This window comes from Denticeps clupeoides, chromosome 2, assembly GCF_900700375.1.
Source record: "Denticeps clupeoides chromosome 2, fDenClu1.1, whole genome shotgun sequence".
NCBI lineage: Eukaryota > Metazoa > Chordata > Actinopteri > Clupeiformes > Denticipitidae > Denticeps > Denticeps clupeoides.
The window spans coordinates 24,182,318-24,207,221 of NC_041708.1; the positions used below are offsets into that span (position 1 = coordinate 24,182,318).

A 24,904-nucleotide genomic window follows, 5' to 3' on the forward strand; every position below is an offset into this window, starting at 1 on the left:
GAACTCAAGCTGACTTGCAGTGTCTCTTGACAGGAACAAAACCAACATGCGTTCGAATCCTGATCCGCCAAGGTGCCACTGAGCAAAGCACCGTCCCCACACGCTGCTCTCTGGGCGCCTGTCATGGCTGCCCACTGCTCACTAATGGTGATGGTTAAAAGCAGAGGACACATTTCCTTGCGTTTCACAATGACAATCAGTTCACTTTCACTTCACTTAAAAAAAAAAATCGTTAGTTTTCCCGCCATTTGTTTTTCAAAAGGCGTGGTTGGACCCGGAAGTTGCGTCATGCGATGCGTGCGGTTTCAGGTGCACAGCCGTGTTTTAAATTGTGAAACTTTATTAAAGTATAATATGTTCATCCGGGCCTCTGCGGAGGGGGGGGGGACACCTGCCGCCGCCGCCCGGGAGGAAGCCGCATAGCGCGTCAGCGCCGTGTTCGCCGCCCGGGAAACATGAGCGCGTCGCGCTATTCAGGTTGCGGGGCGGCCGCCGGATAAAAGCGGCGGGCGGACGCGGCGGCCGCGCTTCGCGCTCGGCTGTGGGGGGAAGATGCGCGTCGGCGGCGGGGCTCTGGCGAACGGAGACGCGCGGCGGAGACGCTGAGCAGGTGGGGAGAGCCTCGCCTTTACCGCGCTGGTATCACGAACCGTCGGTCTAATAATAATAATAACGATGATAATAATAATAATAATAATAATGCACCGAAAACATTAAAACGGTCGTGACGCGGACAGACCTCGTGGATTATGGAGACGCGCCACGTTACGCGTTACGCGCGTCTTTCTTTCTTCTTCTTTTACGCGGTTTAATAACCCGGTCGGTCCCAAATTCGACTTTTTCTTTTTTTTTTTTTTTCTCTCTTCTTCTTTCTGCCGAGCGCCACCAGTAAAATGATTTAGCATCAATTAAAAAACGTGGAGCCTCAATATCTGCTTTTAGACACGGCGATGCTCGGGGTTTTTAAGAGACCGGCAGATCTAAACATCTCGCCACGCTCTGGTCCCCCAGGCGGGACACAGCAGGACCTTCTCTGTCGGGACTCCAGTCCAGACCCCAGACTCCGGCCAAAGATGAACGCCATCGTGTTCAACAAGCTCAGCAGCCAGGTCCTGTTCGAGGACAAAGCCAACGAGGTGGAGAGGGGCAGCAGGAACTACTTGGAGGTCATCGACGGACAAGGCGGGGACCTGCTGTCCAGCAGCCCGAGCATCAAGGACAACTCGGCCAACAGGCACCGGCGCTCCGGGTACGACCTTTATTAAACAGCCTCTACACCGGCCGAAAGGTGTCCAATCTAATGTCACCAATGTCGTTTTTATTTGACGTTTTATTGATCATTATTATTATTGGGGATACGAACGTGTGACGTGGACTTCGTGTGCACATGCAACCTTTGCGTTGAGGTTTGTGTTTTTGCTTATTCGGTAGCCCGAATGGTTTGTGTAGATATGGCCAGAAGTGAGGGTCTCACATGTGGGATCAGTTGACGAATTGTTTTTCAGAGATAAAACGAAAACGCGCTGCTGCTGGTCGTCACTCCGCTCCGGTGTCAAATCGTTCGTGGGGGTTAATTGATCGACCGCCTGAAAACGCTCTCCGGATCTGTTTCCCCTTAAAAAAAGAAATTCCTCTAGCTGTAGAGTGAGAGTGGGGTGGTATCCCTGCTCCAGACCAGTGACAGCGAGGTGTTAGTCTGTCCACGCGAACCTGGTCATAATCAATATCAGGGTCATTATGCTGCCGTCCATGCATTCATTTCACAGGGATGATATGTAGGTACCAGGCGCGTCTTTCCAATGCACCCCCGAATTCAGTCGCTGCAAGATCTTGGGATGTTGTATCGCGAAGCAGTAATGCAATTGTTACGCGACCTCTGTGAATTTTGACAGTGAATTAATTCGGTGGCAACAGCACGCATGTTCAGGTAATGAAGATCGTGCAGCCGTAGGTCTCTTAAAAAAGAGACCATTTTCTCTTTATACAACAAAAAACTGGCAGAATTTTTTATTTATTTTTTTTAAAGACATTTTTAAGGTGAAACACGGAGAAAAAATAGGTGATGAAATCTTGGAAAGGCTTCAAAAGTGATGCCCCTGTGAAAGCCAACTTGTGCAAACATCCCGCGCACCGGGTGCGCCTGTGCACGATTTGGCTGGGGTAGGAGCGGCGGGGTAAGACAGTGAGTGGTAAGGCGAGACAGAGGGATAACAGAGCGGACCCGGCTGCGGCGGGATCGGGGCTAACAAGGAAAATTAACGCAAACACGGAGGTGCGCGTCGCCCCCCGACTCGGAACAGGGGCAGGGATGTCCTGCAGGCCCACCCGTACGTGTCTGCGTTGCAAGGAAAATATTTGGGCGAACGTGAGCTTCGGATGGACTTGAGGTCTGGTGGGGTGGGTGGGCCGGGGTGTTACATGTGCAGGAAGGTTTTCCAGGGAAGATAAAGTGGGTGATGTGGTGTTGCCAGATCTTGTGACAGCTCTGTGAAAACAAACCCAAAAATATGAGCCGATTAGGTCTGTTTAAACATCTGGAAATAATTGAACTCTGATATCATATAAATTAGTGTACAATTTAATGTGCAGTGTGTATTTTTATTAGAATTAATCATTTATTTCCCAGCGGTAATACTTATATAATTATTACAGAAGGGTAATTAAATAATAATAATGGTTAATAAAATTAAATAATAATAATTATTATTTTTATTATTAGCTGATGGGTAAAAAATGGGTACCGAAAAAGACTGCACATTTTCAGGACTGACTTTATTTTTCAAATAATGGCTCATAATAAGCCACCTTGGCAACTTCGTTGCAACGTTGCAGCTCCATACTGACATCTACAGGCCCGAATCTAGCCGGCTCCCCGGTGTCAAACGAGGTCAGTGGAGGCCGATTGCAAATGGCCCACATTTACACCCAAGATCCACGTGGTGCCACGCCTCTGCGTTTGAAAGAAAGAGAGAGAGAGAGAGAAAAGTCCTCACAGTGTGGGTGTGATCAGAAGGATACTGTTGGTCTAATTGCACCATAGAAGAAGAAGGGAAAAAAATGTTCAGCAAAGAAAACAGGCGATCTGTAAAACGCCTCTGTGAAGGAGCTTCATTACTTCAGGTCTCCCTTTCGCCACTTGCCAGTTTTACGCTTCTAAAACAGGGCCGGATGCCCTTTCTTCAGTTCCCTGAGCTGAAGCGGTTTGGACGGTACGAGATGCTGGTCAATGTGTGGAATAATTCATGAAGACTAGTAATTCATGAAGATTTGTCTCTATGGAATTTTAATATTCTGTCTGAGTCTTGAAGGCCTGTGTCTTGAAGGGAGTAAAATAAAATAATTATCCATCTTCGGGCAGCACTGGGATTTTTCTTTTTGTATATTAATGAATAACGGTTATATGTGAAGCACAAATCTGTAGTAAAGTTCGATTCCCTGCCCACAGGTCCCGGCAGAACGGAGGGAAGGTGCGACACAAGCGGCAGGCGCTCCAGGACATGGCCAGGCCTCTGAAGCAGTGGCTCTACAAACACAGGGACAATCCGTACCCCACCAAAACGGAGAAAATCCTCCTAGCCCTGGGTTCCCAGATGACCCTGGTCCAGGTAAACAGAGTGCGTGGATGACAGCATTCAGGGTCTCAGCTTTTCACTCTGGACCACACTAGCCAATAAGCCAATCAGAAACAGGGGAAAAAGTCCAGCGGCCGCTCTACGTGCGAAAGTGTTTTTTCATGCTGGCAACGCAAATCATAAGTCATAGACAGGCATGGTATATGAAGCGGGAAGAACACACCAGGAGACTTTCGCACTTTTTGTGTGAAGAAGCTGCCCTATGGAACGAGTCGTAAAAAAAAAAGTGCCTTCACAGCATGAATTAGACCCTAGTCATAAAGCAGCAGTACAAGCCTCTGGTGTTGTTTTCGTTAGCGACATTTATGACTAAATATCTTCGCCGATGAACCTTTTTGGCATGGCGGAGACAAGACGCAACATTAATGCTGGTCATGTGACAATAACTATAAAAATATATATATCATGTAATATTGTTGATGAATAAAAACAAGACTAAATATGGTTTACGAAATACATAAATAATTAAATGTCTCTTCAATGTTGTTGATGCGCAACAGTATATTAATAAGATAACCTGTTTTTAATTGTGAAGTGGGTTTGACTAAAAGAACATTTTTTGTCTATTCTACTAGGTAGAAAATACAATTGACTAAAACTAGACTAAAATAGTCATGGATAAATCAGTCTAAAATAAAACGAAAATGCTAAGATTTTGAGTTGACTGAATATGACTAGACTTAAATTAGTATGAAAGTGACAGCTTGATGCAAAGACAAAACTATGATGGAGAGAGGCCGCCAAAAACAACTGTACAAGCAGTGCAGCACATGTGACGTTTGCCCTTCAGGCTCAGGAATCGGCCCTGAGAATGTGAGAGGTAGAACATTTAAAAATCCATCATTCCTCTGGATTGATATATTACTATTGATGAAATGCATCGTTTTCATGTACTGGGACAGTCGGAGAGGTGGCAACTCTCAGTCAAACAGTCAAACTGCTCCCTGGGTGTGGTCTGCAAACATGCCTATGATTTCACATTATATGGATATTTATAGTGAAAAGTCTGACATTTTGCTGGTTTCCACTAAGAATAAAAGGCATTTTTTGAATACTGACTTAATTTGGGTTGGTGTTAGAAATAGAATTTCTGCATTTTTTTTCTAATTTTATAGTCTATAGGCTTAAACAATTTCTTGTCAAACAAGGCATATCAGATACATATTAAGGTACGTTGACATTTGAATATTGTTGCTTGAAAAGGGGCTGGTTATTAAGAAAAACTGCTGGAATCAGTGAATCCACTGTGATTTTAATGAAACTCAAAATTCTTAATGATTACATTGTACTTACATTGTTTGTGTGCCTGTGGGTTAATTTAGTCTCCAAAAAGCAAAATGAGTTACATTTGTCTGAAGCATCCCTAATGCTTTATTGTTCTTCTTCAAAGATTATAGGAGGGCGGGCCCAACAGTCATGTGAAAAATGTCTGAAAATGGCTGTTTTATTTCGGGAGGGGAATGCATCGGTAGTTGTGGTTTCTCGGTTCTTAGTGATGTTGAGCAGTGCAGAAGGGCTGGAGTTCGGCGAGTGACCCTGTGTTGCACAGCCTGGTCTTCATATTCTGCCAGTGAGGATACACTCCATAGCAATGAGGCGATGATGACACACACACACACACACACACACACACACATACACACTCGCCCAGGTATTGTGGCTTGGAAACGTATGCATCTTCCTAGCCAGTCGGTTCTTGCCTATGTTCACATCCCGAAAACCCAGAAGACCTTTTGAATATGGCGAGGCTGAAGGTGTATTAACTAGTCCTGGATTGGGCACAGACAGCTCAGGAAAGAATTCATTTTATTTATAATTTACTTCTGTATTAAAACATAACATCTACTCTATATTCTTCAGTGAACTGCTGAACACATTTGAATTCAAAGTTGTCATTAAATGCCAAACAAGTTCAGACCCTCTTCTGAAACCTTTCCTTGTTTGGTGAGATGTGGTTGATCTGATCACTTAATCAGCGGCTCATCGCGTTGATTAACGGACGTGGAACGGTTGCCATAGGAACAGAAGGGCACTAAGGCACATAGGGAAGGAGTAAGGGCCTTCGCAAACGAATCCAACGAAATCTTCTCTATACTTTACCAGCTGAGGCTGGACAGATCCAGGATGATGAGGTCTACGACCCCAAACTGCACACGCGGACGACCTGGTGAACGGCAGGCTTCTGTGCCTGAAAGAGACATTTGGCCATTTTCGGCGCTCAGGGGCGTGCGCGTCGTCTCCTTGGCTTTGTAAAGACAGACGTGGAAGGACTGGTGGTTTTTTTTGCAGGGGAAGAAACGGCATCCGCAGATCCCCAATCACAGCTCCAGCATAAGTACTCTAGCATACGGCCGGCCCCGAGCTTTCATAAGCTGCTTGAAGTCTATTGAGCATGAAAAGTTATTCTAATATAACATCTAATGGTCTCTGTTCCTGGTGAAACCGGAGATGGCTGGGTCAAGTGTCATTTCACGGCCTAAAGACAGGCAGAACTTGGGGGATGAGGGGTCGTCCAGTCGGATTGGGGGTGAAAGGGGCCAGAATAAGCGCCGAGGAACGTCCGTTAGGACGGAAACACGATAATGAAATGTTGCGTTGAAGGAGCGTATGCGCGTCTTAAACGCTCCTGAATGGCTTTTCAGGTCTAGATGAATGGAGCCCTGTGTGTGCGTGTGTGTAAGTGTTGTCTTGGGTCTCTGGGATGTCTCACGTCAGACACAGTAACCACAGACTGTAACCATACACCCTCTAATATCCCCAGCAGGAGGGAGGGGAGAGGAGAGCGAAGAAGGGTGGGGCAGGCCAGAAGAATAATGCTCTTCGCTGTTTTCTTTTGGACTCGGGGGCCGTTTTGAAACAAAACAATCACAATATTCATTTTCATTCATCCCACTTTCTATCCTCCTCTCTCTCTCTCTCTCTCTCTCTCTCTCTCTCAGGTCTCCAACTGGTTTGCGAATGCCCGGAGGAGGCTGAAGAACACGGTCCGACAGCCAGACCTGAGCTGGGCCCTGCGGATTAAACTCTACAACAAATACGTACAGGGCAACGCGGAGAGGCTCAGCATCAGCAGCGACGATTCCTGCTCAGAAGGTACACAGCACTCACCCGTACAACACGTACCGACACGGCCCTCTCCACGCGCACGAATGCAGATTCGCAAGGGCTAACATGCCGCCTGATGCATGATCACTGGTGCACGCGCACGTGTGTGGCTCGTGAAGCTGCGTTTGGACCTACAAATGTCTGCGGTGCATGAACACGAATGAATATGAAATTAAATGTTAAATCACTAACACGTTCCAAATGTACAAAAAAAAACAAACAGAAAATCGAGTTAAAATATGCAATATTAGATTTTTAATCCAGGTGTTTCATCGCTGATTTTTTTTTTTTTTTTTTTATGAAAATTGACACGTTCCTCCACTGCACTTTAAATCATTGTGGTCGAGTTGACTAGGACTCGAGTGGGGACGTGGTTCACTTGCCACAGGCTAACCAAGTCACCAACTTTCACAAACAAGACATTTTTTGTGAATGATTAACAGCAATAGAACAAATGAACGAATTGAAAGTGATTATACCGTCACGGCTGGAGACCGTTTGTATTCGTAGTTGAGGGTCCTAGTGAACCGGAATTGAGGGGTCAGGGGACGGCGCTGTTGGTTGGCGACTGGCGTGGAGCAAAAGCGCTCAAGGCATTTTTGGGGAAAAAAAGTGATGAATCGACATCGAGCAGGTAATGTCCAAAATAAATCATGCGAACCCGACTCTGTAAACTGCAGTCCGGCATGGAGACAGTGGCACTCGTTCCTCGGCCGTGAGTCACGGGACACCTTTTCTCCATAAACACACCGATTAGGGAACGTGAAGGCGAAACGCACATTCCTCGGCGCTCACCGCTGCTTCGGGACGTCGCGGCAAAATCGCGGTTGGGTGCTGTTAAATGAGACGTAGCGTTCCGTGCGTAAATGTGGAGGACAGACGCGTGGGCTTCCAGACGAACGCGCTCTCTGTGATTAACAGACCGGCACACACCCGGACACACAGTCGGGCCGACGCACGCTGTGATTAAAACACGCGGGCGGGGCGCCAGGACTCTGACCCTTCGCTCTTCTGCTGCCGCCGCCGCACCACCGCGCTGCAAATGAAAGGGTGTCGCCCGCCACCTCTTACACACGGTCACACATACACTCGCACAATTTCACGTCCACGCTGCCCGTCACAGAACACAGAAAGGCATAAAGTGTGCTAACTAAAGCAATGAGGAAATAGAAAACCGCATGCTGCAAGCCAGTAAATAAATCTTGCAGGCATGTTGATCATTCCTCAGTACGTGAAAAGTATGCATGGTGCATGTTACATCTGTTGCGTATACGCCACACACACACACACACATTGTTTTATGCCACTGGGTACGTAACAAGGCACACACCCATGTCTGTGAAGATTCTCAGTCATCCCGGTGAATTTGTCTGAAAGTTGAGTCATGGCAACTGGACTTTCTTTCTTTAACGTAGAGACGTTTCATTCTGCATCCACAGAACACAGTCAATCTGAGGGAAGTTGGTTTGTCACCACAAATTTATCCTCCAGGTTGGTTTCACAAGCCAACTTCCCTCAGATTGACAAAGTTCTGTGGATGTAGAATGAAACGTCTCTACGTTAAAGAAAGAAAGTCCAGTTGCCATGACTCAACTTTCAGACAAGGCACCACACACACACTCGATCACACAGACACACATATTGGCTTTTTGAGATAGGTTGCCATGGAAACACTTCGTTGCTCACCCTTAACTCTGATCTGTGCTTACATGGGTACGACCCAATTCTTTGTGTTTGAATAGATGTGTGTGTGCTTGTGTGTATGTGTGTGTATCCAACATTGTTTAAGTGAAAAAGTAAAACTTTCATCTAGAGAGGCTTAAAATAAACCTTCGCTAAACCTTACGTATTTAGCTCAATGGCAATTTAGCTTACAGTGTACCAGTATAGTAATTCTCAGGATTTACATAAATGGGTAAAAGAAGAACAAACTACTTGGCTGTTTTTCTGAATCTCAGAGAAGAGAAACCAACTAGCCAATTAATGCTGTTTTTAAAATGGGAGGAGCTTGAACATTGACACCTGCAAGGAATGTCCCTCATTTGGGGCTGAGAAAGTTTGCAACCCTAACCGAATAGTCAGAGTAGCTTCCTGCTCAGTATTCTAAACCCTACTGATTATAACGTACAGTGTTGCCAGATCCTAAATGTTTTTACCAACTTTTACCAAATTTTCGTTTTTTTAGAAATATTATCGTACACACACACACATTCCATTCTGACGTTGCTCGGAAAATCTGTTTCAATAACACATATTATCATAGACTTATTGTAGTGTATAGTGCAAGTTTTACCTACAGAACGTTTGTAAAAACGTTCCACCTCTGGGCAGGATGTCCCTGCACTGAACCTGTGTGTTACATCGTGCATTGTTTGGCTGTAAAGACACGTGAGACAGAATGTGACTCCACATTAATAAGCCAAGTATGTCTGCCCAGCCCAACTTGGTCATGCTAATGAAACCATATCCACAAAATGAAGGGGTAAAATTATCATACATTATGGGAATTTTGGAACTATTGATCACACAAAGGGGAAAATTATGGTACAAATACGTCAATTATAGTGCGTCTGGCAACACTGATGATTTACTGCGTTTATAGTAAAGCAGAATGGGTATTGGCCCATAATATCAAACTACGGGGATGTCTAGAGTGACACCAGGGTGCCTTACAGTCAGTTATTTCTCCTGAAACCAGACTTCTTCCCATCTTATTGCAGGAACCTGTGAAATGGGTTCATGAGATGGTAATGATTGTGATTAAATCTTTAATATCAAGCAAATGTTATCTTCCAAACAAACCAATTTAACTGTGAATCCAATGATAATGTAGCTGTTGTCTAGCAACAGGTCAGTAAAATTGACAAATGTCCACTGGCGTGGGGTTATTGAGTGTGAGCAGTGAGCAGGTGTACGCAGAATTGCCTCCGTATTGATTTCACCCGTACCGACCTTATGAGATTAGTGTTCATGGTTGGGATGAACACCAAGGGAAAAAAAGTCTCATACGAATTTGGGAAAAATGCTTTGTTGGCATCAGCTTGTAGCAACAGGGATCCCAAATGCAATCATGCAATAACAAAGGAATCAGACGCGTAGACCGAAACAAACGATCCTCTGATGAAATAATTGCGTTTCGCAAGAGCGCCGTGGGCATGAGTGTCCCGGGTCGGCCCGGTGGAGGTGATTGAGGCGAGCCGGTGGAGCCCTCCTCAGATATCTGCCCCAAGCTGGCGCGGCTCGGCCGGTGCGGAAGTGACGACGCGCTGCGACATGCGGGAACTGTAATCATCATTTGGCTCTCGGCACTCGGGCTCCGCTGAATTAGCACCAGAAGTCTTTGCTGATCTGCTACCTGAAGTTCTCCTTTTCATCAGGAGGGATGGCTGGCTGAGCTCAGTGGAAATTCTTTTACTTTTTTTTTGTGAGTGTGTTCATGCGTGTGTGTGTGTGTGTAATGAGGAAGAATCATCCGTTACAGATGAGAAACAGTCGCCTCGATGACTTCAGACTGACCATTCAGCCAATAGAGTGGCTCTTTAACATAGTTAAGCCATTACTCTCTGTGTTTGCGCGTGTGTGTGTGTGTTAGATGTCGAAAACCCTCCACACGCACAGACGGGCACCCCTGACCACACCAAGCCCATCTACCAGAGCGTCATCAAGAAAGAAAGCGGAGCCATGGCCGTGGGCCTGCACGCCGCCGCCGACCCGTCATTGGCCGAGGACTACGTGTCTCCGCCCAAGTACAAGAGCAGCCTGCTGCACCGCTACCTGAACGACTCGCTGCGTCACGTGATGGTCGCCAACGCGGTGATGGACGCTCGCAAGCGCAACCACTCCGGGTCGTTCAGCTCCAACGAGTATGATGACGACCTCCTGTCACCGTCGTCCTCCGAGGCGGAGGCCAACTTCGTGTACAGGGCTGGTGAGTTGTCTTTTTTTTTTTTTTTCAATAATTTAACAGCATCTTCCTTTTGCGGTTTAAAAAAATGAAATAGGGGGTTTATCCTATATTCCAGTTAAGACTGTATTTGATGGTCATTTTGTGTTCTACTGCACGTTCTGCTTCTCCTTTGTGTAGGTGTGTGCATTCACAAGAACAGTTCATAACCCAGAAAAATCCAAATGTAGATCGTCCAGACTGTCCCTCAAACCCCTGTCATGAAATGGACTTGTCTTAAAGTCTTTTTCTTTAGTGGTTTTCACCAACTTGATTAGAAAGCACCACAATGCGGCGGCCCCCGCGTGTTCCGAAAGGAGCTCAGGAGAAATGAGGCCTGTATATAGGAGGCCTTTGATCTCGACATGGGGCTCACAGACACAAAACACAGTGCCTACTGTGTGTGTGTGTGTGTGTGTGTGTGTGTGAGAGAGTGCATGTAAGTTTATGTCTGCAGTTTTTTTGGACATGAACATGTGTTTATGCCACAGTTTTAAACAGTAGCACTCTCAGTTGGGGAAAACTGTGTGTGTGTGTTGAGTTTGCTTAAATGAGGCAGATCCCGGAAGAATTTCCACAGACATTCATACAATTACACAGACGTGCAAGTCCAGGATTCGGTCTGTCTAAACAGATGTTGTTCAGAAATCAGGTTTTATAAAAAAAATATTGTTTAATTGATGCACATAAAGGTTTGGACACACTTTGTGACTAAGATACAGGAACCAAATTTCTTTTTCTTTTTTTTTACGTTTTCATACTTGTTTGTACTACAGCTTACCAAATTTCTCTATTGAAATGAGACAGAAATGTAATTATGAAGACTCACCAGAACTGGTGCAAGAATCGTGTTATAACAGCTAATTTATGCAATGAAAGACTATACAGACTCATTGTATGTTGATTGATATTTCTTAATAGTTTTTTTTTCCACTCTGAACTATTATTAAGAAACAGAAGAAGGCTGATTACGGCTGAGCAGAAATTAATGGTTAACAACAACATCATGAACTGCCACTGGCACCTTAACCTGGCACCTTAACCTGGCACATTAACCTAACCCAACCGCGTTGGCGAGCTCCACACATTGACTCTCATAGACCGGACGCGCTCGTGAGACAACTCAGAGGGTCTCACCTGCCGAGAGGGTCTCGCTTCTCTCCCAGATTTTCAGAGACCGCTTCAATCAGGACTAACCATTTTATCTCCATGGTAAACGTATAGTCTTGGCCTGAGTCCTTCAAGGAGTCGCCTGCAGCCGGGCAGCTCCGGTTTCATCCTCCGTCCTCCCAACAACTGACGCCCGGAACGCTTTCCAAAGCCAGGGCTCCTGGGATTCTTGCACAAACACCTGTCTGCGTCTCAGACTATCATAAAAACTCCATCGTGAAGAAAATTGAATAATAATGAAGAGATTAGACTGAATTTGAAATTCTTCTGAACGCATCATGGTCTTGCTAGAGGCCAGGTTGCATCATTTCCTCCTCTTGCGTTCTGCTTTCTCCCTCAGTCCCTCCATCTCTGGCTGGTCACAGCTTTCCAAGATGTTTTAGTGGAGAAAAAGATCGTATGTGTAGTTTCTTTTTTCTCCCTTCTTCTTCATTATTGCTGCAGGTCTGGAATTTCAGATCTGGGCTCTGCGCTGCTTTAGCGGTTCCCTGAGACCCAGTCTCTTCCAACTCCGGTCGGCTGGAACTGGCACCTGGGAGAGTAGGGTTTAACTGGACGGTCCTGTCACTGACAGTCCCTGGTGTGTTTCCTAGCGATGCTGTGTTTCGGGACCTTTCTCCAGGCATGCAGTGGAAAAGTAAACTTTATTTTTTTTTGAGATGAGAAAATAAAATAAAACGAAAATGAAACACCCTGATGGGAACGTCACTGAAAACAAGAAGCAGAGAGAGTTCCGAGCCGCGTGCCAGCGACCCCCCCGTGCCAAATGAGTCTTTAATGGGAAATTAAATGGCAGGAATTTCAGCCTCCGTATTTTTTCTTTTTTTTTTTTTTTTTTTTTTTTTTTTTTTTTCCTCCTCACCACCAGATCCTGTTCCAGTGTACATATCAGAGGAGCGGGAGCGAACGGGGGGCGATCGGGTCCGTTTTCCCAGGCTGTTTCTGCGGGGAGCTCGTTCGCCTCGTTCGCCTCACGCGTGCTGAGAGACATGACTGGAGAGCGAGGTGCCGGCGACTGAGACTTCCGATATGTTCATCGCGGCCCCTTGTCACTACTGAGTTCCATTCTGTTTCCTTAATGCTTCCCTTAATATGCAGTTATGAATAATGGCCTTACTCTAATACATCATTTTAAAACAATCGTTTTACTCATCACTCACATAAGGGATTGTAATCTTTCTGTACTTTCTGCAGACATTGCAATATTTCCCTTAACTAACTATTAAGAATAGTTGCCGTACTCTAATCCACAAATTTAGCATGTTGCCGGAAGTATTCTACACAATATGCATAATTTGGCTTGTGACGTGGTATCGACCGAGTGACAGACAGAAGTAGAAAATGTCTTAAATTGATGATGTGGATAAGTCGGAATTATATAATTTATTTACCTTTCCAGGCCAGCCTGTGAAATGTTAATGTTCTGTATGGGTGACCATTTCAGTTCTAATCTGTAAGATCAGCTATGCTTTCTGTAATAATTTGTTTGGATTTTTAATGCACCAAATAGTCATTTTGCACGAAATGCAAAATTTTGCTGCCTGTGAGGGACAGACCAAAGGAGCACTTCTGACCGGGACTGGTCGTATTTGTACTGGACATGCAGCCCTGCAACAACTGGTGTCTTTGCACAGACCAAACACGTCTGCTGGTGACTGTTTCTAATAACATGGCCAGATGAGCTCTATTTGTGTCTGTCCTTAGAGATGGAATGTCGAAAGTATGCGAAGGATTACTATCTTTAGCCCCGTATTTGGCATTATTGAGGCTCTTTGGTGAGGAGGGAAGTAGTCACTTCAGTTCAGGCCGTTTCCACTGTCACGGCTGCAGTTTGTCAAGACCCGTTCCTATTTTGCCCAGAGTGAAAAGTGTGTGAGATTTGTGCTTTAGTCGGTTAATGGAGTTTTAAATTACTGTGGAGTTGCGCGCTGCCATTTGTTTTTTTTTTTACACACTCCCAAAGGAGGCATTCTGGAACGTGTGACATTTAGTCGTAGAAAAACATATGGAGTTACAGGGCACACAAGCAACATTATTATTTTTCCCCTTTTCTCACCCCAAACCCGAGCAACATTAGGTATTAAGCAGGTCAGAAATATGCTGAAGGAACACAGTAGCTGCCTGGCAAGGCGGTGGAGTCTTATAAGGGCTCCTAAAAGCCAGCGGAAAATGAGGCAGACGTTTCAGACATGATTAGGCATCACCGAGCCCGCTCTCTGATGGGCCATGTGATCCCATGGCAGGCTGAAGAGGCACAACTTAACAGGATAAACAGAAAAACTGTCTGCGTCTGTGATTCGTCTGGAGACCTTTAAGCCTTTGTGGAAATAGATGGTGTCATGATGTGATGGAGATTTTTGGTTTTTATCTGTTCCTTTTTTTCTTTTCTTTGTGATTAATTTTCAGTGAGCACACGTCATTCGATCTCGGAGCATTCCACACACAGGACATGAGGCGGGGTGGGTAATTGTCATACAAAAGCAAAAGAAAAGCCTGGCTTAACCACAGCTGCTGTTTGGCACTGATCTCCCAGTCTGACTCCGCCCATTTCCTAGTAGCCCCGCCCTTTGCTGTATAATTTAGACAACTATTGAACAACATTAGACTGAATACTGTGATTATTGTGAATTGAATTATTTATGAATATCTATTAATATTAATGATTTTTGACAGACTTTCCTCGCCTTTCATTCTGAAATTGTCGTTACCCCGCCCATTCCTGCAGAATCATGTCCTACTTAGCAAGTGTCCACTGCTGCTTCAGATTCATATTCACAGTTTATCTGTACATGGGTGTGTGTGTGAGTGTATTGTATTTTATTTATGTCGACACTCGATGCTCACCCCTTCACAACTGCTTTAAAAGCTGTTTTTGGACCCAGACCCTGCCCCTGCCCTAACCTAAACACGCCCGTGACGAGCTGCAGATGGTCGACAAACACTGTGATTACTTCGACATCTTCCAGCGTGAAGTGGGATGATTCCCTATAAGACTTTGAGGTTACTACCTCTCTTTTTTTAAATGTGTGTCTTTACTGATGCCCTGTGATGTGGGACTGCCAGTTTCCTCCATCCTCAAAGAGCTGGAAAGCAAACAGAGAGATTCAGTGATAAAGTCAATCCTCACTGAGCCAAATAGCGGAAGAGTGAAAGTTGGGTGCAGTGTCAAACCTACAAAAAGAGGTGCCCTTTTGCCCCAAAATCTCCTATAGATGTCAAGTTGGATGGACGGACGTCTGGACAACGAAGGTCATTTTTATAGATAAGTATCGTCTCTAAATATGTGGGTCTAGAATTTATGTGGGTCTAGAATTTAGCTGTAAATGTGCAAAGCTTCATGGTTGCCTCTTGAACTTTGTGTTAAGCTGTGTGCACTTGTGATTTTTTATCTTGTTTGGTTGAGATATGAGTATATTTTTACAAGCATACTTGCCACAGATGCACAGTCGCACATTAGAGGTTGCATTACATGAGTCTGACTGTTTAATCTGTGTATTTGTGTACAGTCTAGTATGCATGTTTCAGCATTACACACGTTTTGTGTGTGTGTTTCAGCTCTTGTTTGATGCTTTGCTGTTCAGTTCAGCCTCTACTTCTTTTTTTAACTGATTGCAAACCATACAACATAGCACAGCCCTAAACTCTCCACCAAAATATTGTCGTTTGCTACCTCTAAATGAAGGTGAAGTGATTGCAAAACACTGCAGCGCAACACACAGTGACACAAAGAAATGTCTCCTTTGCTTTTAACCATCAGCCTTGGTGAGCAGTGGGCAGCCATGACAGGCGCATGGTGAGCAGTGTGTGGGGATGGTGCTTTGCTTCAGATTACTGGTCTGCTTCCTTATTCGCTAGGCCACCACTGTCCCACCGCTCCATCAAGGTCTGTTAAAGGAAACAAGTTATGGTCACCTAGTAATTTAAGGCACACAAAGGCCCAAGGTGCCACTGACATCCCCACACACTGCTCCCCGGGCGCCTGTCATGACTGCCACTGCTCACCAAGGGTGATGGGTTAAAAGCAGAAGACACATTTTGTCGTATTGCATTGTTTCACAATGACAATCACTTCACTTTCACGTAGTAGAAATGTCTCATGCACTTGATTACACATCGAAAGCTTGATTGGTTTGGTAGTGGCGTGTTTCCCACATGTCTGAAGCAGAGTTATGCTTGTTCTGATGGTGGCAGGGCATGGTCACCTGACCAGGGTGACATCTTATTTACAGGAGTTGTAATAAGCCAGCTACCCAAACAACCTGCCCTGCTAGGAACCTCATGGTGCTTTAGGACCTTCACAACAAGTTTCACCCAAATATAAAAGTGTCACGGGTGGGCTGGACATGGCGTGAAGGAGGACGCATTCGCACGATCACAGGACAGGGGTTTAATACAAACTTCACGAGACAAGGGAACATTAACATGCACAATGACCAGATGGCGAACAGACAAGAACAGGATAGTTTTATACAATTATATAAATAGACAGCAGGTGAACACGATCAGGGAACATTACACAGGTCTAACATGAAACTCCGGTCCGGACTCCGGATCCGGAGTAACCTCTGCCGGTCCGGATCATGACAAAAAGATATGGTACAAGACAAAATGAAGAAGAGTAAAGGAAGAGAAACTGTGAATGTGAGACGAATGGACAGATACTTGGCGAGACTGGGGGAGATTCTGGGCGCGGTTGGTTGGCAGCCATTTGGCCACACAATCCTGCCAAAAGCCCCTTAAACTCATTCACAGACTCTCTGTGGCATTATAAACCAGCACAGGTTGTTAACAAAAACACCATCCCAGAGCATATTGGGTAACGAATGGGGACATGAAAGAGAAAGAAGGGAGTCTGCCTGGTTTCAGATTTGGAACCATCCGTCGTTTCAAGGGATGAAATCCCTGTTAGCAGCAACTTGGTGGGAAGTGGTGACAGACGATCTGAGATGATTTCTTCATTATTTGTTGAATGAAGCAGATACCAGTTTGACCTGATGCAGACGTTAGCACTGACCTGGGTTCTTTTTGCTTTTGCATGGGTGGTCCAGTTTGTAAGGAAGCAGACTCGTAGTGTGTAGGTTGGTGGTTCAAATCCCAAACCGCCAAGGTGCCAGTGAGCGAAGCGCCCCACACACTGCTCCCCGGGCGCCTGTCATGGCTGCCCACTGCTCACCAAGTGTGATGGTTAAAAGCAGAGGACACGTTTTGTTGTATCGCTGTGCTGCAGTGTATCACACTGACAATCACTTCACTTTCATGGAGTCTGCATGTTCTACAGGTTTTGTCCTGATGCTACAATTTTCTTCCAACAGTCCAAAACCATGCATGTTAAGAGAATTTGTGTCCCCATAGTGGGGCAGTGGACTGAATAACAGATGGTTGGTGAGTCAAAAAAGTCAAAGAGTTTCCTTGGTAGGATGGGTCCTTCCAGGTCAGGTTCTTCTTGGTAGCCCAAGACTACCCTAGTATTTTGGTGACACAAAAAGGAACAGTTTAGAACAGAAGCTCTTGAATGAGAGGAACCCAGGATACACATTTCAACACTGAAGAAGCCTCTGATAAATGTCCTTGGTGGAAGCCAGAGGATCTCAGACATCGGATCGTTTCTTTGGCAAGTGTAATAATGTAGAATCCTTGAGATGCAGACTGTTAAGGACCCTTCCACCGCCCAGTGTCTGTCTAAGCTCATCACTCATGCTGGATTTCAGCAGAACGGTACTGATCTGTCCTGGTGCCTTCAATGTTCTTCACTATGATGCTTTTGATGATGTTACAACCACCTCTCAACCCAGACCTACCTTTCTAAAGTCATCAACAGCGGTTTCTTTCCTTCCATAATCTCCTTCTGAATGATGAGAGGAATATCTAGAAGAAAGGATGGAGAGATGTTTGTGTTTTTTTATCTTTAACTTGGTGTGTGTGTGTGTGTGTGTGTGTGTGTGTGTGTGTGTGTGTGTGTGTGTGTGTGTGTGTGTGTGTGTGTGTGTGTGTGTGTGTGTGTCCAACAGCTTAGAATGTGCCGCAGGTGCATCCGAGTCTTCCTTGGCGTCCTGGTGTTGAACCTTCTAATTTTTTTTTTTTTTTAAATATCCGTCTGTTCGTCGCCTCCTTTACATTTCATCACGTCGTCAAAAAAAAAAAAAAGAAGCCTCCCGGAGAAGAACATAAGAGCTGAGTCTCGGAGTCTGCCTGCCATTCGGTAGCCGGGAACAACACAACAGGAAGAAGGCCAGGAACAACACAGAAACACGCTCCGTCGTGATTTATTGAACATTTTGTAGTTTCTTTGGCGCGGACGTTGTTTTTGAGAATCTCTGTCTGAGATGTTTTAGGCAGCAACGCTTGGAAAATCGCAGCTGCACACGAGCCAGCTTTCAGGCCTGCTTTCCCCTGAGCGGTGGGCGGGGCCTTCACCTGTCACAGCTGTGAAGCCCCTCCCCTTCCGCACACAGTGGGGAAAGTCACAGTTCTCTGGTTTTTATGGTTCCTAGTTCCCCCCTGTAAAGGAAGTGGAGTCTGGGCACTGATGGAAATCTGGTTCTCCTTACACACACAGGACTTTCATTTCACTAATCTTTCTTCTAGAACCCATTACACAGTACGTTACAGTATAAAGAGGGAATATTTTGAACGTTTTTCCTAATTAAGGATGATCTTAGTAGGTTCCTGGTGGGTTCCTATCTTTCATGATTTATAGAAAGTGGAAAATCTACATACAGGTTATAGAATGTTGTATAGGTTTTGTTGTATTATTATAATTATATAATTGTTCACTCCTATTCTATGGAGACCTTTTAATAAACGAAAGCAAATTATGGTTGTTGAATCAGATTTTTTATGAGTCTTAGATTCTTCACCTTGGAAGACCCAAATTTTCCTGATCCAAAGGTGAACTTTAACCTCGTGCCCTCGTAACCTTATATGTTTGTTGACCTCAGTCTCAGCTATCTTGATAGGAAAGCCCTTTGTTTGTGTGAGATGTATATGGTTGTGGTCGTCATTAGCAACCTTTCCATAATGTGGCACAACTCTAAACACTGACCTCATATGAATTTGCAGGTGTGTTGAAGCCAAGAGAGGAAAAGAAAGAAAATTAGAAGTAGTTGCAGTTATGACTGCGGTCTCGTTTTCATCTGATTTTCAGTCTGGTTTTAATTAGACGAACCTCAGTGGTCCTGCATCAGCCGTTGGTCCAGTCCCGCTCAGGCGGCCTGAGCAAAATCCACATTTGGAGTCCAGAGGAGGAAAAAGAAAACTCTGCAAGGAATTTGAGGATTTAAATGGTCTGTGAAGCCGTGGAACAAATCCTCTGAGTTTTTGACGTGTAACAGAGGCAATTTCGATTTTCTGTCTGCGCACAAGCAGAGGGAGAAACTTAATTGCGTTTGGTTTGGCCGAGGCGAGTGGTCGGCGTAAAAGCGCGTGAATGAAGGCGCGGAAGGGCGTGGCATTGCTGATAACATAACACTCTGGTTTTCTCGCCTCGCACGAATGGGCCAGAGGAGAACCACAGATTCTGAAGATCTCAGATCTGCAGTCCTGCTTCATTGCATCCATCAGTGCAGAAAAAATACTCACCCCAACTGCGAACAACATATAGAGCAGAAAAGGATGAAGGGTGATAGAAAAATATTTTTATTATTAGTGCTTTTGCAGAACTAATTTTTTTTCACCTTTTTAGAATATTACTTTATGTTCAATAGATATAAAAATGTTGTTATTAATAATATAATTGTTATTATTACATTATTAGAGTATTACCTTATATTCAATGCCCATGTACAATGTACAAATGCCCAATTAATGGAAAATATTTACATTTATACTGAGTACTGATTGATGGTTTAAAAAAAAAACAAGTATATCAGATTAGGAAAAATAATATTATGACACACTTCCTGATGAATGTGAATTTACCTTCTGTAAATACATTATTCTTTCGGAATATATTTTATTACTATCGATGAATCTTCACAGCTGTAGTGATGAATGGGAAATGAAAGCAGATATCAGACCACATAAGAAAGTGTCTGAGTTTGGGTTAAAAAAGTTCATATTTTTCTGTCCACGCTGCACACGGACACAAAGACTAAAAAAATGGAATCAGAACCACATGTCAGGAAAAAAAGCGATAAAACAGATGAAAACGGAGAAGGAGAGCAATGATAGAAAGAGGAAGCGTGCGGAAACAGCACTGTGTTGGTGTGAAGAGAGGCGTCGGTGTCTGGGACACGCGCCCCGTCTCCCTCCACACTCTCTCTCGTACGGAACTCGGTGGATTTCAGGCGTCATTGGGGAGGTGTGGAACGGGAAATGTCTGAATGGGGCTGCAGTCCATGTTCTTCTGGAGTCTGAACCTGAGTGGATCTGGTGGCAGGATCTGGTGGTGGCTGAAAGCGGGAGAGTTGTCTGTTTTTGGAGTAGAATACTCTTCTCCTGCTGTTTCCATTACTGAAATTGGTATTGTGTGTGTGTGTGTGTGTTTGGGGTGGAAAGAACCCTAAACAAAAGCAGCTGGCTTCCATATGAGAGAGAAAAGAGCAGAAATAGAGGAGGAGAGAGGATGGTCCACCTCAATCAGCCCAATAAGACCACAACACACAATTACAGCTGATTACAGCAACATACCTGGGTTCTGGCCTGTGTGTGTGTGTGTGTGTGTGTGTGTGTATTATTGTCTCCTGGTCTGATCTTTTTGTTCTTTTTGTCCAGTATATGAAGTTCTAGGTTATTCTGGACCTGAGCTGCTCCTGCCGTTGGGTTCCTGTGGTGCTCATAAACTGGTGTCTTGTGCTTTGAGAGAGTTTCATCTTCAGTTCCATCATTTCACTGAGAACTGTCCTGCAATGTATTAAGAAAGTCGTCTTTATTGTGATAATATCTTGATCATAAACGACATATTGAAATTAGGTTATTCTGAGTTTTTCTAATCCAGGAACAACACGTCATATTCATGCTCTGGATTTTTGACTGCTGTACCTATTAAAAATAAGTATTTCCATTTTCGTCTTTTTTCCCCCCATCATCTGTCATTTTGTTTTGCATTTTGGATTTGTGAAGTTTGAGGATTATCAGAAACACTCGCCAGATAATGGAGCACAGAGACACCCTCACATCTGTCGAAACTCTCCTCACGCTGCCTCTCCTTCCCTAAACGTCAGCCCAGTGTCGTCCCCAGTGTCGCTTTTCTCCTTAAACTCCTTTCCACAGAAGCTGCCGGGGTGGGAAGGAGAGTTTGTTACTTTCCAGACAGTTTCTCTTCCTGGGTTAGATGAATGAGAACCGTTCTACTGTGCAAACACACACTCGCTTTGAGCAAAATCCTCCATATTTTGCATTCATTTGTCATCTCTGGTCCAGTGCTGAGAAATTAACATGACATTCTTTTTCCCTTGTTGCTTTCAGAAGCTGTGGATCACGGCTCGAGTAAATGTGACAGGTGAGAAGTTTATACCTTATTATTATTTTTTTTTAAGGTGTGTAAAAGTTGAGGTCTCATGCTGGCGCCCTCGCACCCTTACAAATTCCAGCGGGTTGGTAGATTCTTTGTTGCATTTGCATGACCAGCCGAGGTTACATAATACAGAAGCTACATAGCTCGCATAACAATATTTAATGGCAGCTTATCATGACTGTCACACAATAAATGTGCAGACGAACGTGAGTAATGGCCATAATAATAACAGGCTTTCAGCATGCGGTAGCCAGCGGCGTGATTTAAAACGCAACATTTTTATTCGTCACATGCAAAGTTATAGCTGTACAACACGCAGTGAAATTCATCCTGAACTTTTTTTTTTTTTTTAGGCTGTGCATAGTTATACATAGAGATATAAAATACAAAAAAATTATTAGAATAAAAGGGGAATAACGACATCAAAGAAGTGAGCAGGCGAAAATGCAAGCAAATATTTCTGCTTGCATTGGGTGGATGGTGGCTGTGGATACAGCCCCGTCACCACAGTATGTAGCAGAATATGAATGTTAAGAAAAAACTTTATGAAATAGTGAGTTACAGTGTGGAGATTACAATAAAGTGCATTGTGCAGTGATTGTGCAATAAGCATTTCCGTGCTGTATGGTGCAGCATTAATTAATACCGCAGTGTGTGTTATGGCATTCTCTAATGGACAGTGTGTGTGTGTGTGCGTGCACACAGAGTCCCGCAGAAGGAGAAAGTCCGGGGCAAAGAGGAGACGTACTGGAGGGAGCTCAACGCGGCGATGGCCTTGACGAACCTGGCGCAGGCGAAGGACGGATCGTCAGGGACGACCAGCTGCATCATACAGCGCTCCTCTCATATAGCGGAGATAAAGACTGTCAAAGTGCCCATGCTGCACAAGTACTAACACCCCCAAACAAACACACACACACTATGCTTTTCTTTATTCGTCGTTTTCTTTCTTTTAAAAAAAAATGCTGATTAATTACAAAAAAGCTGAACGAAGAACTCTCTGGTTTTTGGACAGAATTTACAATTATTTACTGCTGGGTAAAAAAAAAAAAAGAATCAGTGTTAAACATCATTTTTGTAATGTTTGTGTCTACTCGCGATGCCTCAACATGTGTTGATTCCTACAGTATTCTGAAACAAAACACTTTTTTTTGTGTTAACTTATTTTGAAAAATTTGTATTTTGTACGCCAGATTTTGTACTTTGTATCCTGCCAAAGTGCCTTTCCGACGAAAGAGAGACTGATTCACACCGTCTGAAGTGCCTCTGGTTGGAAATGGAGATCTGAAAGACATTGACATGGGGAGACTATGGATTTTATTTGGAGTCTTTCCCCTGGCCTGTGCCTTTGGACTAAATGAGTTCACAATCTGCAGTGCCTCTGTCCTCAGAACACACACTAAAAACTCGAATACGTATCCATCCTATAGGTGTTGAGTTGGGTTTAGATGTTTCGGAGGTGCTACATAAGCTTGTAGTGCATTGGGGACGTTCGCAAATGTCACATTCACTTGTGAACCAGTCAAAGTTATTGAATTAAAATGCTAGAAATTGATCGGCGTGTAAGCCTTGGTTGTAGGGGGCGTGGTCACAGATCTGCTGACTGCCAATTGGACGATCATATTGGGAGCACAGAAGATGTCCAGAATGAGCAAGTAGGCCCCCCCATGACATAACTAAAGTTCTAGAAGAAATGCCACACCTCCTCTCCATGGTCTTCCTTCTGTCTGTTCTCTCCTGTGAACCTGGAAGAGATCCTTGATGCGACATTAGCGAACTCTCCCCATGCGCTACCGCTGTTATTTGTGCACTGAAGGTCATATCGCTTGATTTACATCTGCTTTATAGGAACATCGCTTCCATCGGCATAGAAATGCCTGATCTACAGTGGCCTGTCACTTTAAGGGAGCAGGTGGATCAAAACCACGCTAGAAGCCCCGCGAATGACTTTCAGCACTCGTTTATTCATTTTTTTTAATCACACATCAACACCTACTGCAGACACACACGTTGCAGACTTTTTCCGAGCCAGTGTTTTTTTTTTTTTTTTTTCTCCCCCCAAGCCTCTGTTTTGTCTGCATGTCCGGTGCGGCTGAAAACACTGTTTTGTCTGACGGAGGAGAGCTGAACTTCGACCGACCAACAGCGACCGTGGGCCGATAAAACGGGTGGAGCCGACACTCACGTTCGGTAGAGTTCTCGTACCTGGCCCAGAATCACACCAACACACATACACACGTTTCAAGGTTCTGATGTTTTGCATCTGTTCCGTCCCGAGAGCTACAGGGACGTCTCAGTCTGCGCTATCAGATGCATGTTCTGCTAACCGTGCCGCATTTCCACGTGTTTTCGCTCAGAGTTGAAGCACTTCATCATCAGGAGAATCAGAGGAGACGAGTTCCGTGTCTGATTCAGTTTAAGCTGTTTAACCTTAATTACATTCAGATTGTAGAAGACGTATGTGGGATGATTCTCTTTATTTTTTGTTTTCTTACTAAATTTTCCTACACCAGTATTATTTCTGTGTATGTTTTTGGTTATCTTCATTTGCTGTTTATTCCAGGACTGTTTTTCATAAGCAGTTCTATATTTGATAGTATTATCAGAAGAGAAGGAATGTTTGTGCCGGTAAAGGTTATTGCGACCAACAATAGAACAGAACAGAGGCTAATGAGATCTGAAGTGACTGTTGTTGGTCCATTTGCAGGTACTTTTCATGTACTGTTACGTACCGTTTACATCGCTGCTCTGGGCCGGTGTGACCAAGGCTCAGGAACAAAAAGCCACAGTTGTGAATGGGAGCTGCACTTAAACACTATGCGAGGCAGTTTAGGCCAGATGTGGGGGCGGGTATGTAAGTGCCGTCACTTTTCGGTTTTGTTTATGCTCTGGGTCCAGTTTGGGGAGCTTTTCCACTGCACATATTTTCAAAAGTCTGGCCTGCGTGTACAAAAGTACTGAACTTTTTTTTTTTTTTTTTCTTTCTTTCTTCTACCAAAGGTTCCCGTTACGGTTCGTGTTCAGTCAAGATGTCATCGATTATTGATGTTTTCCAGGCCTCAGTATACATATACAAGCATTCGATGTAAAACCTAAATGCCTTGTTCAGTGTGTTAACAGCTCCATCTAGTGGGACTTCCGTATATAACAGAATATTGATACATTGCAAAATGGAAGGTCCAGGTTTTAATGCTTATTTAGTTCTGTCCGGAAAATACAACGGGAAAACATATAATATATGTTGCTGGTGGGTTACACATATGCATCATATGCATATATACAAATCATAAGGTGGCATTTTTTTATATAAAGAACTCCCCTCGTTTCCCCTCCCAGCTGCAATGCAACTGTTGCCAGAAGTATCTCTGGTTCCAGCTGCTGTGTTGGTGCCGTGGAAAAGCGTCCCTTAAGATTGTACGAAAGAAAAGAGTGTCGCGCTTCCTCTCTGTTCTAATATAGATCTGCGGATCCCAGGTCCTCTTTTCAGAGGTGTGTAATAAGCTCTTATGAATGTGTGTGTGTGTGTGTGTGTGTGTCAGAATAAGCCTCATACATTACAGAGACAGGTACAGAGATAAAGGGGAACCTTTTCTTTAGCTT

At 44.4% G+C, this 24,904-nt stretch overlaps 1 protein-coding gene across 2 annotated transcripts; it reads left to right on the plus strand.

Moving 5' to 3' along the window:
• The first annotated feature begins 536 nt into the window (after positions 1-536).
• mkxa (mohawk homeobox a) lies at positions 537-24,904 on the plus strand. 2 transcript variants are annotated; one of them, XM_028969582.1, is made up of 7 exons: positions 537-610; positions 1,012-1,249; positions 3,446-3,605; positions 6,572-6,725; positions 10,330-10,665; positions 21,256-21,289; positions 22,010-24,904. In XM_028969582.1, the coding sequence occupies exons 2-7, from the start codon at positions 1,074-1,076 to the stop codon at positions 22,197-22,199; spliced, it is 1,050 nt and encodes a 349-aa protein (XP_028825415.1). In that variant the 5' UTR covers positions 537-610; positions 1,012-1,073; the 3' UTR covers positions 22,200-24,904. The 2 variants fall into 2 exon arrangements, with proteins under 2 accessions (XP_028825415.1, XP_028825416.1); XM_028969583.1 differs by having other exon boundaries at positions 554-639.

What these genes read in the sequence shown, in the direction of transcription:
- mkxa (XM_028969582.1), top strand. Translation starts at nt 1,074, where the DNA reads ATGAACGCCATCGTGTTCAACAAGCTCAGCAGCCAGGTCCTGTTCGAG. An exon ending in CGACGATTCCTGCTCAGAAG is followed by an intron (nt 6,726 to 10,329) that starts GTACACAGCACT and finishes TGTGTGTGTTAG; the next exon opens with ATGTCGAAAACCCTCCACAC. An exon ending in CAACTTCGTGTACAGGGCTG is followed by an intron (nt 10,666 to 21,255) that starts GTGAGTTGTCTT and finishes TGTTGCTTTCAG; the next exon opens with AAGCTGTGGATCACGGCTCG.